The 13,111-nt window shown below is 54.8% G+C and overlaps 2 protein-coding genes across 5 annotated transcripts in view; one reads left to right on the top strand and one right to left on the bottom strand.

The window, feature by feature from the left end:
* The window catches only part of STAG3 (STAG3 cohesin complex component), a 25,915-nt gene extending 18,019 nt beyond the window's left edge, over positions 1-7,896 (top strand). For 2 of the 3 annotated variants that reach the window (XM_081194818.1, XM_081194816.1), the window contains 15 exons: positions 5-94; positions 217-417; positions 735-808; positions 1,906-1,993; positions 2,247-2,345; positions 2,420-2,512; positions 3,533-3,695; positions 3,789-3,922; positions 5,248-5,349; positions 5,424-5,569; positions 5,910-6,038; positions 6,138-6,319; positions 6,412-6,568; positions 6,651-6,743; positions 7,159-7,896. In XM_081194818.1, coding sequence (XP_081050944.1) covers positions 5-94; positions 217-417; positions 735-808; positions 1,906-1,993; positions 2,247-2,345; positions 2,420-2,512; positions 3,533-3,695; positions 3,789-3,922; positions 5,248-5,349; positions 5,424-5,569; positions 5,910-6,038; positions 6,138-6,319; positions 6,412-6,568; positions 6,651-6,743; positions 7,159-7,531 — 2,124 coding nt within the window. In that variant the 3' untranslated portion in view covers positions 7,532-7,896. The remainder of the gene's footprint in view (positions 1-4; positions 95-216; positions 418-734; positions 809-1,905; positions 1,994-2,246; positions 2,346-2,419; positions 2,513-3,532; positions 3,696-3,788; positions 3,923-5,247; positions 5,350-5,423; positions 5,570-5,909; positions 6,039-6,137; positions 6,320-6,411; positions 6,569-6,650; positions 6,744-7,158) is intronic. The other variant, XM_081194817.1, reaches the window with a different exon arrangement.
* AP4M1 (adaptor related protein complex 4 subunit mu 1) lies at positions 7,823-13,111 on the bottom strand. 2 transcript variants are annotated; one of them, XM_081194820.1, is made up of 15 exons: positions 12,950-13,111; positions 12,716-12,801; positions 12,505-12,614; positions 12,314-12,410; positions 11,631-11,741; positions 10,695-10,775; positions 9,946-10,008; positions 9,776-9,842; positions 9,173-9,226; positions 8,989-9,095; positions 8,818-8,909; positions 8,662-8,706; positions 8,515-8,565; positions 8,288-8,405; positions 7,823-8,170 (listed from the first exon to the last, which is right to left on the bottom strand). In XM_081194820.1, the coding sequence occupies exons 1-15, from the start codon at positions 13,005-13,007 to the stop codon at positions 7,970-7,972; spliced, it is 1,341 nt and encodes a 446-aa protein (XP_081050946.1). In that variant the 5' UTR covers positions 13,008-13,111; the 3' UTR covers positions 7,823-7,969. The 2 variants fall into 2 exon arrangements, with proteins under 2 accessions (XP_081050946.1, XP_081050947.1); XM_081194821.1 differs by having other exon boundaries at positions 12,505-12,611.

The following is a 13,111-nucleotide window of genomic DNA, read 5'->3' as shown; positions in this document are numbered from 1 at the left end:
CCAGTTCTCAGCTGATGCCGAAAAGGTGCTTTATCTGCTGGAGGTCCCGCGCTACTTTGACCTGACTCTCTACAGCAGCGGCCGTCTAGAAAAGGTGAGGGAGCCCTGCGCCTGCCCCCTTCCCGTTGCCAGACCAGGGCTTAGGTGTGGGGCTGGGCTTGCCTTCTCCCCCTAGTCCAGAGCTGCCATTCAACCAGGCTGCTGCGCTTCCCCAAGCATTTAGAGCTGCTGCTGGCCCAGCTGTGGGAGGTGATGGAAAAGCACACAGACTCCGAAGTGCTGGAGGCTACTTCCAGGACTCTGCACATGCTCTGCTCTCCAGAACTGGCTTTCTACAGCCGTGCAGATTTTGCCCGCAGTCGTCTGGTGGACCATCTGGCGGATAAATTCCAGCATGAGGAGACTGAACTGTTCCAGGTACAGAGTAGTGGTGGCTGTGGCAGCTGGGAATGGTCAGTGGGCAGGTAGTGGCCAGACCACAGGTGGGTGGGTGCAGCGGAGGTTGGTGGCTGGGTTAGGCAGTGCATGTATGGAGCAATGCTTTTCCTTCACTTCTCCCTCTTCCACATAGGAGACTGTGAGAGTGTTGAGGTACTGGGTTGCTTTCCTGCTTCACAGATAGACAGGGCATCTCTGTCATTGCAGTCCATGGAAGCCCAAAAGACTGCAATGATCACGGAGGAGGAGAAACGGGCATGGTCAATTAGGTTTTCTTTCTCTTGGTTCCTATTCAGTCCCCCGGCTGTCTGGAGAATGAAGATGTGTACTGTGTGGCTACCACTCTCAAACGCATTGCCATCCTGCACAGGTGAGCACAGGGAGGAGGGAGAGAACCAGGCCGTCCTGTTGTTTTGCAGGCCCCATCCTGGCTAGCGTCCCAACTCAAGCCTTTCAGACCCTCCCTCAGCTGCTCTGGAGCAGCCCCATGCTGTTTCTGTTGCATGGAAGGAAGAGGCAAGGAATGTCCTTTGCTTTTTTTTATATATATAAAATATTTATTAAAGTTTAACAAGAAATACAAAACTAAAAAACAAAAATAAAAATACAAGAAAAATACAGAATAAGTACACTTACAGAAAAAAGAAAAAAAAGGAAAAATAAAAAAATCAACCTTTCCATATCTTACATTCATGTCCTTGTTTCCCTGACCTCCTCATACCTCCCTTTTTTGTATTCCAATTCAATTAATTAATTCAGCAATTTCTTTCCCTCCTTATTATCCTGATCTTTAATCTTAATATATTATAACATTAAATTTTTACTTATTTAGAAATCCAATTTTTCCATATTCTTTTATATCATTACAGCTAGAAACCGCTTAACTTTAATCAAACATCATTCTAACATTCATTAATTTTGCAATACTTCTGTAAATAGTCTTTAAATTTCTTCCAATCTTCTTCCACCGACTCTTCTCCCTGGTCTCGGATTCTACCAGTCATTTCCACCAATTCCATGTAGTCCATCACTTTCATCTGCCATTCTTCCAGAGTGGGTAAATCTTGTGTCTTCCAATGCTTTGCGATAAGTATTCTTGCTGCTGTTGTAGCATACATAAAGAAAATTCTGTCCTTCTTTAACACCGATTGGCCGACTATGCCCAGGAGAAAGGCCTCTGGTTTCTTCAGGAAGGTATATTTAAATACCTTTTTCAGTTCATTATATATCATTTCCCAGAAAGCCTTAATCCTTGGGCACGTCCACCAAAGGTGAAAGAATGTACCTTCAGTTTCTTTACATTTCCAGCATTTATTATCGGGCAAATGATAGATTTTTGCAAGCTTGACTGGGGTTATGTACTACCTGTATATCATTTTCATAATATTCTCTCTTAAGGCATTACATGCCGTAAACGTCATACCTGTGGTCCATAACTAGGAATGTCCTTTGCTTTTTTGTCTGCAGTGCTCATGACCTGACCCCGTGGAATTTCTTTGATCCCTGCATCCGACTCCTGCGCCACACGGTGGACACAGAGGAGATCCCCAAGCAGGTACTGCAGAGTTGCAGGGAGAGAGGGGCTTGAACTGACGAGTGCCCTGGAAAAGTGGAGATGAACATGAGCATGTGTCCACAGTTGCATGCCTGTGTGTCGTCTCATTGTTGCTACCACATCCTGCTCCCTTCCCCCATTTTGGGGGGTGGGTGCAGTCTTGCAGCTGCAGAGTGGAAGGCTCCTTCCCACCCCAAAAATTCTTGATCTTGCTTTGGCTACTTCCATATCTGCCTGACTTCCTTTGTTGCAGGTGGTCATCTCTGCCATATCCTGTTCATACTTCTCACTCTATTGGGAGCTGTCCCATCTCTGTGCCGCCACCGCAGCCTCTGACCCCCTTCCCAGACAGGTGAGCAGGGCTTTTAGAGAGGGTGGGTCTCCCTTTGCACCACCACACGCTCATGACACCACTCCTCCTTCCAGGAGCAGCTGCTCAGCCTGAAGCAAAAAGTGGCTTCCTTCTGCTCCCTCTGTCAGAACTACCTTGTGGACATGGACCCCGGTGTTCAGGAGCAGGTAAGAGCAGGAGACAGGGTTCCTGTGTTCCCCGTGAGAGTAGGGATTTTGGCTCTTGCCTACTTCATGAAACACTCAAAAGAGCTGGGCTGCTTCTGCTGTTGGCCACAGGGATGCTTGCTCATCTCTTGTTCACATTCTCCCTTCACAACATGAGAGAGAGAAGTTGCCAAATCTTGCAAAGCCCACTGGCCACAACCCCTTCCTTCTTATCCATGTGGGTACAAGCAGTACTGCCACACAACCTTCAGCATATAGCAAAGGACTCTGATACTCTGGGCAGGAAGCTGAAGGACCTTGGGGCAAAGGTGGTCTTTTCATCTACCCTGTTGAAGGTTGTGACCCAAAAAGAGAGGGTAATACTGGAGGTCAACCACTGGCTGCGCAGGTGATGTCAGGAAGGTTTGCATCTTGGATCATGGTCTCCACTTCTTGAGGAAAGACTTCTGGCAAGAGATGGGCTGCACCTCACAGCAGTTGGCACGAATGTGTTTGCTAAGAGTCTCACAAACCTGATCAGGAGATCTTTAAACTAGATCCTGAGAGGGAGGGAGACAACATTACAGTTAGAACACCAGTTACTGGGGACAATAACTTCATTGATGCACAGGAGACGGAGCTGGTGCTCCAGAAACCTGCTAAAGGGCAGGAAACTACAAGAAGGAAGCAGCTGGAGGAGTGACTCATGGTTTCATTTGTTGCAGCTGATTTGAGTGTGTGCAATGGTGTTTTGGGGGGTTGGGAGGCAGCAGCCTCAGGAGTCATGGAGGAGGGGAGGCATGGATTTCTTGCCCCAGCCACAACTGCAATGCAGTGTTGCTGCTGGGACAAGGAAGAGGCTACTCCTCCCCTTTGCCTTCCCTGTTGATTCCCGGGGGGGGGGGGGTGTACAGAAAAGAGGCAGTGTGTCCCTGCTTGCTGCCCTTTTCCTGCCCCCTCCCCCTTTTTCTAGGACTTGCTCCTGAATCCTGTGATGTCCCTCCCTGCCCCCTCACTTTCACTCTCTGGTTTCCCTGCCAGGCCTTTGTGGTGCTGACTGACCTGCTCGTGATTTTCGGCCCTCAACTGCCGTATGGGGGCCACCGCCTGCTCCAGGAGCTGGTGTACGAGCCAGATGTTGCTTTGCAGTCGCAGCTGGCTGGCTTCCTTGTGGACCACGTCTTCAACCACGACCAGGTCGAAGGTATTGGGCTGGGCCCATGGTGCCACTGGCTGCAGGGGGGCAGGGGGCCCCTGGGCAGAGCAGCCCCCCCACTCTTCCTCTTGTTGGCCTCAGGCAGCCAGGATGAGATGCTCCAGATTGAGGAACTGCACCAGCGCCGCAAGCTGCTGGCCGGATTCTGCAAGCTCATTATCTACGGAGTCCTGGAGCTGAGTGCTGCCTCAGACATCTTCAAGCATTACTCCAAGGTTGGTGGGGGCGGGCGGATGTGCCCAGGCTCTTGGCTCTGACATGGGTCCCCTTCCTCTTGCTCAGCGATGTTGCTGGACAGCTGGTTGGGTGCCAGATTAGCTGTTCCTTCCCCAACAAGGCCCCAAGAGACCCCCCCACATCTGGTCCTCCATGTGCAGCTCTGGGGGGCTGCGGTGGGGGGAACGACTGTTGCTTTTGGCACTACCTGGAGCTGTAATGCAGGGCAGCTGCCTGGTGGTAGAGGATGGGGACCTTCTTCCTCCCAGGCTCCCAAGGGATTCTTTTCCCACCCTGAGGATGGGGAATATGCGTTACAGTTCCAAAGATCACAGGTGCAAGTGCAAAGCATTAGGCACGTAGCCATAAGCGCACTGAACTCATGGATGATCAGGCAGCAGCAGATTTAAAAGACCCTATTCCCTCACCCAAAGTCTCACCACTACTCACCAGGCTGGTCGAGCCTGGCTAGGGGCGTTCTGTTGGCAGGGGTACCTTTGTGCAGCATCCACCTGGGGACAAACCCTGGGATTCTCTCTTCTACGTGATGGTCAGCAGAGGACTGTAATAATAGCTGTCTTTGACCCGGTCTTTCTGGCATCCTAGCATGTCCCACGTGAAGCACTTTTAGCTTGGCAAATAGCACCAACACAGATAGTCCTGCTTAGCTGCTCAACTATCAACCATGCCTACATGTGCCTGCCTGCCTGTCCATTCATCTCTGCAATGCACTTACTCCAGCAAAGCAGTTGTCTCTTACTCTAGAGCAGCACATTCCCAGGGAAGCTCCCCAGTACAATCTGAGCAGAAATTCACCATCCTGATTGGCACAAACCTCTTTGCATGTCTGCAAGAAAAGAAATATTTTTGGTCACCTGACAATGTGATGTCAGGGGATTGAGGGATAGGCACATGGCTGGGAAAGGTTCCCTCTGCCTGTGCTACAGCCCAGCCCCTTTGCAGCCTTCAGAGCCCAGTCAGACCCATCTCAATGGCCCATGAGTGCTGTGCTTGCCGGGCCTGAGGTGTCTCCAGCGGGTTGCCAGCTGCTGTCCAGCTGCCTGACTTTGCAGTTAACCAAAATAGCCAGCCAGTGTATTGTTCACAGAAGCAAAACTTGAAATGCACAAGCCATGGCTCTTGGGCACAAGAGGATGTTTGGAAGCCCATTTCCAGTTGGACCCTAGTCAAGGAGTGCTGCCTGCTAGGACTGTTGCCCTTCCTTACCCATCCCATATTAGGGAATAGAACTTTCTGTGTGTTTCTCTATGGCTTAAGCCTATGCCTTGGGAATGGAGTGACTTTAGTGTTCTGCCCCCACCAGGCCTACAATGACTACGGGGACATCATCAAGGCGACACTGAATGAGACCCGCCAGATTGACCGGACCGAATGGGCTCACACGCTGCTCCTCACTCTGCAGCAGGTAATGGGGGAAGGACCTTGAGCCAAGAGGTTGGGGAGAGGCCTTGGGTGACGCTCCCTTGCTCTTCCTCCTAGTTGCTGACTCAGCTGCTTCTGGAGCAGGGACCTGTAGGCGTCCACTCTGCCGCCTTCCTGGAGATCCGGGATTTGGCACGGCGCTTCTCTCTGCTCTTCGGGCTGCACCAGCTGCAGAACCGCTCCGCCCTTGTCACTCTGCATAAGTGAGGATGCTGCTGCCAAGGCCTTCTCTTCCTGTCTTGCAGGGTGTGGGAAGTAGTGGGAGGGCAGGATCTGGTCCAAGAGCAGCCAATGCCTGACAGGAAGCCAGCTGCGCAGGTGGAAGGGTGGGCCTTGGGAAGCCAGAGTTGGCTGGTCCAGGGGCTCAGTGCTCTCTGCAACAAATGGCAGTGGCTTTCCAGGGTTCTGCAGCAATGGACCTGGGCGCAAAGTGGCTGCTTCTGCCCTGAAGCTTTGCCCAGTTCCTGGGTGTGGGAGGGGCAAGCCAAGAGGCTGGCTCCCCAGGCCCAGGAGGCATCCCTGCTGCACTTTCATTTGCCGTAGGGATGGGATAAAGTTTGCCTTCCAGGAGCCGGTGGCCTCCGACTCCAGGCTGGACCTTGTCCACCTGCCCTTCTTGGAGCTGCTGAGCGAGTTTTCTCCGCGGCTGGTGCCTCCCGACAAAGCCTTGCTGTGAGTGACTTGCGAGGGAAGAGGGGAGGCTGGGAGGCCCCTGTGCCCCTCGACTCCATTCTCTGCTGTTAAGCCTCATGCAGCTCCTCCCTCTGGCAGGCTGTCCTATCTCAAGAAGATCAGCCAGGCGCACCTGTCCTTCCGACGTGGAGAGGAGCACCTCTGGGCCTCGCTCCTGGTCTATCAGCGCTCCCTGAGCCCCCAGGAGGAGGCAGCCCCCTCACCAGATGTACCTGCTCAGCAGAAGCCTGGACCACCTGCCAAGAGGCGGCACCTGGATGGTGGGAGACGGAATGGAGGGGGGCAGGGTGGTGGTGGTTGTACTGCTACAGACTTGGAAGTGGAAATGGCCATGTTTCTCCTGCCTTGGCAGAGTCCCTTGGGCATAGCGATGCCAGTTTCTCCTCCACTTCTGGCAGCCGCCTACAGAGCCCCTTGCTGACATCCACCACCTTGCGGGAAAAAGGCCACTTGGCTGCCCAGCTGCTGGGCCAGGAGGACTCTGGCTCTGAGTCGGAATTTGTGCAGAGGTGAGCTGGGCTGTGGGTGGGCTAGGGCTTGCTAGCACCCTCCCTGCAGGCGGCTTGACTTGCTTCTCTTCTGCCTTTTCAGCCAACCACCGCAGGGGCCACAGCAGGGACACAAAGCCTCTCGCAGCCAGCCACAGCCCAAGAACCGTGGCAGCCTAGGCTGGCAGCTGGGGCGGTAAGCTTGTCTGGGCCCTTGAGTTGCTGCAAGCTGGAGACTGGGCAATAGGGTTTCACCACGAGGCCTCAGCCAATTTAAATAAGTGGAAGTAATGTTTTCCATGAGAGAAGAACAAGTGACACAAGATTTTCTATACGCTGTTTTATGGGTTTGTGGGTTATATTCATTAATATGAATAGTCATTATTACAATAAAGCCAAGATGCTTGGCGTCTGTGCATCCAGGGAGAGATTCCTGTGACCAGACGGTCTTTGCAGGGCAGCTGTGGAAAGGCAGAGACAGGGCAGGCACCAGGTTGGAGCCATCCAGACTGCCTCTCCCACCCCCAGAATAAGCTTTAATCCCCCCAGCATGGCCAGGCAGCAAACGTCCCTTTGCTGTGCCAAGACATGCCTCTGTTTTTGCCTCACAGGCTGACCCTGATGGAAGTGGGAGAGGTGGTGGTGGAAGAGCCAGAGACCAGTGAGGAGGAGGTCGCCTTTGGCAAGGTGAAAAGAAGCCCCTGGCAATGGGGGGGGGGGAGCTGCCTGCCCCCAGGTCCCCTGAGAGCCCCAGCCAGCCTGACCTGCAGCACCTGCTCCTCCTTGCACCCCCTCAGCTACTTTCTGGTTTCCCTCTTGGGGGCGGGAGGAAGGGCTGCGTTTGGCTTTGCTGGAGTGACTCCACTTTGTGCAGCAGGCAGTGAATGGGTAGCTGGCCCACCTGGCTTTTGTCCGCAGGAGTCAGAGCTGAGGCCTCTCCTTGCCTGCAGGATCTTATCTAATGGCTTCTTAAAGGAGAGATGAGTGGGGCAGAGCAAGATGGCTCCCTTTAACACCTGCCTTCCCTCTTCCTGCAGGATTCCTGAGGTAGGCTCCCCCCCTCGCAGTTTCTCAGGGGGCTCTATGCTGCGCTGCCCCTCCTGGGGTTGGAGGCTTCAGTTGCTTGTTGCCAGTGCTGTTTGTCTAATCGACGATCTGGTTTTGGTGCCTTGGGGGGCTCTCCTTGCCCTCATTTCTCAGGGACAGTTTTTGTTGTGTAGCATTTGAGGTTTTGCCTCAGCTCCTCTCACTTGTGGGACACTTTCCATTCTGCTATTTCTGTTCTGCTGTTCCTTTTTGATTGGGTTTTGTGGAGCTGTTGGCTGAGAAATAAAACTGTTTATGGAAAACTTCTGGTGCCTGCAAAGAGTCTGCTTTGACGGGGGCCGGCGAGGGGTGTTGCACGGTTGGGCCCTAATGCCTCTACCCTGCGCTGAGGCGGATGACGTAGGAATCGCTGTGGGTCACGTAGCGCACCCAGCGGTGAGGGAGGCTTGGCTGCGGCCCCACAAAGCGCAGGAAGCGGATCTGCAGACCAGAAGACGTGTGTGCTGGCACCTCAAAGGAGAGGTTGGCGGGCCCCAGCTCCAGCAGCCGCGCCCGGCTCAGCCCTGGCACCTCCAGCTGCAAAACAGACACACATGATGGGGCGGGTGAGTGTGGCAGCAGCTGGAGGGCCACCATTGTGGGGCTCCCCTCCATTGCTGCACCAACTGCTGGGGCCACCAGTTAACCCCTTACCTTGAAAAGGGCTGAGAGCTGGGAGCCACCTTGGACTCTGGGAATGACCCACTCGATGGACTTTGTGGAGGGCTGGAAGGTGGCGGACTGCTCTGGACTGCTCAGCTCCTGGGAGAGGCTGGGGGTGGGGGAACAGCTGTGAGGGGGGGGGAGCACCAAGCAGGGGCACAAGAACACCTGCCATGTTGGAAGTGGCCTTGCAGCAGCAGCCCCCCCCCCCACCTTACCTTAGAGTGGCCTTAGGCACAGGCAGGTGGAGGTGGATGTTCACTGCGTGGCTGAAAGAGATGGGATCCGTAAGTGGGGCAGAGCAGGGTGAAGTGGGTGCCCCCTTCCTAGCTTGCCCCCCCCCAAACTACAGGGAAGGACTCTACCTTTTTGGTGACAAGTCACAGCGAAGCTTGAGGTAGATCTGCACTCTGCAGGGGCGGAAAAGGGGCAGGGTGAGGCAGGGCTGGGGGCCACCCCCTTCTCCCCCCTTGCCCAGGGCACTTGGAGGGCTGCTTGAGGTGGCAGCCAGGCCCACTCACCGGCCGCTGGGGTCGTGGTTGATGGTGGGGAAAAGATGGAAGGGCAAGGCCGCAGGGGTGTCGTCCGCCAGCTGGTAGTGCATCAGAGTCAGCTGCTCAAAGAAGGCCAGGGCTCAGCAGGTGGGCTTCTCCCAGTCCCCATGGGCCAGCCCCCCGCCCGCTTGCCTTTACCTCTCCTTGGCTGGGGTTCACGCGGAGGATGCGGCTGCGCTCAAATTCGTCCAGCTTGACGGAGCTGTGGAAGGAGCACTCGTCCACGCGCACTGCGGTGCCATAGCCTGGGGGCAAAGCAAGAGAGGCTTTAGCGGGGGCAGGTTCTGAGGTTCTGTGGTGGGCGGTTGGGGGGCACACTCACCTCGCAGCTCAGTCTTGCCCACACAGAACTCTTCAGTGAGTCCAACCCGCATCTCTGCAGGGGAGAAAAGCCTCCATGAGCTCTCCTGGTTCCTCAAGGGGCATTTCCCCCCAGGGAGGAGGAGAGCCCTCGCTACCTCGTGTCTCTAAGCAGTAAGTAGCCGCTTCTCTTCCTCACGGCTGCTGTGTTTTTATCCTTCAGCTTATTTGCAACTGAGGTCGCCCTGCCAAAGGTGATGGGGCAGTGGGTACACTTAACTTGCCCAAGGCCTGCCTAGTGGGAAAGTGGGAGGGAGGAACCCCCATTCCCTCAAGAAATGAACCTTCACAGTAGGGCCAGGGTCACATCTCCCTGCAGCAGAACTCCCTATTTCTAGGCACCCCCCCCCAAACATGGCATGGATTCCTTGGTCACTTTGCACCATCCTTTGCAGGAGCCTCCAGTGCCCCCTGGGACAAACCTGCCCCTGCAAGTGGTGTCCTCTGAAAACCAGCCAGGCACTTCACTTCATGATGGGCAGAGAAAGGGAGGCGCAAGCAGAAGCTGTCCGAATTGGCGGTTGCCCTCCCTGGTCAGGACATGTCTGTGAGGGCATTTACTCACCGGAGCAGCCAGGAAAGAAACTCTTGAGGCGGATTTCTCCTTGGATGTCAGTCTTCATGGGGGTTCCCTGGAGGGAAGAGGCACAGGTCTCAGGGCCTCCACCTGGGCAGTGCTGTGGGTTCAGGGAAGGGCTGGGCAAGAGGGAATCTCTGGCGCTGCTTTCGACTTACGTTGGCTGCAATGATGACTGTGAGACGCTCCACTACGTCCAGGAAGACCTCTGGCCGCGAACTCTGGAGGAAGAGACAGGACAGCTCTGCTGGGGCTCTTGCATTGTAGGGCCCTTGGGGATCCCTTCCAACCCTACAGTTTTGCAATTCTGTTCCCACAGTGACCAGGCAAATGCTTCTCCGAAGCCCACAGGCAGGCAAAGCATGACAACAAGTCCCCCTCTCATGCTCTCTGTGTTGGGGGCCAGGGGAGGGTTCTGGCCGGGTGAAGGTGCCCTGCTTGCCTGAATGAATCTTCCACCAGTTTCTGGGAGCCATTTGGGTTCTGATACCACCAGAGCAAGAAAACCTCTTAGCCCCTTACTCTGCACTTCTGCCTTTTTTTCTGAGCTACCAAGCCCCAAACACAGCAACTTTCCTCACGGGGGAGTCGCTCCACCTGCTTGATAATTTTGGTTGATCTTTTCCTAATGTTTCCCAGCTCTGCAATATTTATCTTGCAGGAGGTTGACCTAAATGATCGTGGGGTACATTCAAACTACAGTTCTCGGATTCTAAGTGCAACAACCAGAACTGAACTTGGTGTGTAGGCTGATACCATGGCATTATGACAGTCGTGGTTTCAGATTACAGGTGGGAGACAGGCATTTGTTGCATCATAAATGTTTGTTGGCAGTCAGCACAACTCCAGCCCTGCCAGCACCTTTGGGGAGCTTTTGCTGAGTGACTCAAGATAAGGGGCATCTTACCTGTTCCCCCCGCAGGGACAGGACAGGACGGGCAGCTGCGCAACTGGGAGCCACTTTGCTTTGCTGTGTATCTGCTCCAAACTGGATCCACCAGAAATAATAATTATTGGAAACGGATGTTAATCTGAGTCCTGTGAAGCTGAAAGAATCCTCAACTCTGTGAACAGCAAAGCAGCTTATTGCTGACTCTCAGTGACAGGTGTGTGAGATCTTGGAGAATGCCACAACATCCACATAATAAGATGCTACAGAACACAAAGAGGAAAAGAGCAATGGCTCCCCAACATTACTGTAACATAATAAATACTTGAAAAGCAGAGGTCACCAATATACTTTACCCAGAGCGCTTACGCAATGCCCGTTGTTTGGGGTTGGGACCATTTTTCAGCCAGTGGGCTGGATCCGTGGATCCTTAGCTCCTTCAACCACTGTCAGCCATTTTGCCAGTGGCTGGGAGAAGCCCCTGTGCCAAATTCTAGATTATCAATGGCAGTCAGTGTAGACAATACTGCTTGAGGAATTAGCAGTGGGACTGGCATACCCAATGTGTTAGAAGAGGTGATATGCATAGGCTGTTTCAACACTGAACCCACCACCCTCTCTTTCCTGCTTTTTCCTTGCAGCCTCACTTTGCCCATCTAGCAGGAGGCGGCTTTGGCTGCAGCGGCAGAGAGGCACCCAGAGCAGAGCCATTTCTTAGCATTTTCAGGCCAAGCATGACAAATCCAGCCCAAGGGATCCTAATAACTGGACAGAAGCACATGGCCACATACACAGCCTTGTGCTGTGCAAGCAAGTCTCCCTCATCTAGCAGCTGGGGCTTCTCATGAGGAGCAGGTCTTTAGAAGCTAAAAGGCATTAGGTGACCTCAATGCCAGGTTGCCATTCACTCCCATGGAGCCCATTTCTGGGTCTCCCACTACCAGCCCCACTCACCAGGCCCACTGTACTGAGGTCAAGAAGACTGAAGGGCTGGCTGAGCACAGGCTCCATCTGGATGAAGTTCTTCAGCACGTCGGGCGCTGTTGTCTGGATGTAGCCATAATCCTGAGGGGAGGGGAGAGTTGTGGGTGCAACCAGTTCCCTCCTACCCTTCCCCTTTGTGCCCCAAGCAAGAAAACACCTGGAAGCATCTATGCAGCAGGATTACTAGCCATGCACAGATTTGATCAAAGGAAATCACTTAAGAGGAAAAGCCATTAATGGCCATGGGGGGGGGGGGTTTCAAGTGGTAGCCTCCTCACCCCAACTTCAGACAGAACCAGATCCAATGCCAGGCTCCACCCTTTTAAAATGGTTTGCATGAATGGACCCTTCTGCAATGGTCCTATTCTGGCTTGGGACCATGGTGCCCCCCTACCCAACTGTCCTGATGAGGTGCCACACATTTTGATCCTTGAAGCTGGGTGTGAGCCTGTTGGCACCTCTGGTGTCTTCTTCCGCTTACGCGGTGGATTTCATCCTGTGTTCTGTGTGGAAACTCTGCTATAAATTTGTCATGGCCTTGTTTGATATTGGAGCTTTTTGCACTGGTTGGCCTTCGTGGCAGGTGCCATTTCTTTGCATGAGGCGGCTGGCTTGCTGTCAAAAGGGGCCTGGTGCACCCCCACCCCACCTACCAGGAGCTCATCCAGGAGCTCATAGATGAGCGCAAAGTTGAGGCTGACCGTCTTCTCACTCAGAGAGCCGCAATAGTCCCGCAGGAGCGTCACCAGCCTGGAGGCAGGAGGGAGTACAGGTGTCAGGGGGGGGGGGGTTCCCACAGCGCCCCGCCCTGCCCAACCTCGTGCACCGCAGGCAGCAGCCTCACCGGTTGAGGAACTCGACAGCTGCGAAAGGAGAGGCGTTGGGCAGCACCGTCACCACGAAGTACAGCCCGGCGTGGCGCACGTGGGCGAAGTGGAGTCCCTGGCGCGCCTGCTGGAGGGAAGGAAGGAAGGAGGAGAGGGGTGTCAGTCAGCGGCGACCCGCTTCCCCTTGCACGACACAGCCCCCGCCCGCCCGCCCGCCCGCTTCTCTACCATGAACACGGGCGCCTGGTCCCCCGGCAGCGCGGCGATCTTCTGGCAAAAGGTGTCGACCAGCTCGGAGTCGCCGTCGCCGCGGACTGAGGGGGGGGGGGTCAAGGAAAAAGGGGGGATCAGAGCTCCCGAATCAGAGCCCGCCCCTGCGCCCGGGGGCCCCTCGGCCCTGCCCACCACCCCCGAAGCTGCCGGGCGCTGCTTCCCTGCCTGGCCGGAGCGCGCGGAGGATACAGTCCTTGTAGAGGAGGCGGTCGCCCTTGGCGGAGAGCACGAAGACCTGAGGAAGCATCGTCGCGGGGGGGGGGGGGGCGAGCCGGGCACTCTGCACATGCCCCGGAGAGCCCGGGGGAAAGAGCTTCCGGATCCGGGCGGGGCATACATCCGGGACCTCCG

The sequence above is a fragment of the Podarcis bocagei genome (genome assembly GCF_964188305.1).
Source record: "Podarcis bocagei genome assembly, chromosome: 5".
NCBI classification, from domain to species: Eukaryota; Metazoa; Chordata; class Lepidosauria; order Squamata; family Lacertidae; genus Podarcis; species Podarcis bocagei.
This window is presented reverse-complemented; position numbering and strand designations above follow the sequence as displayed.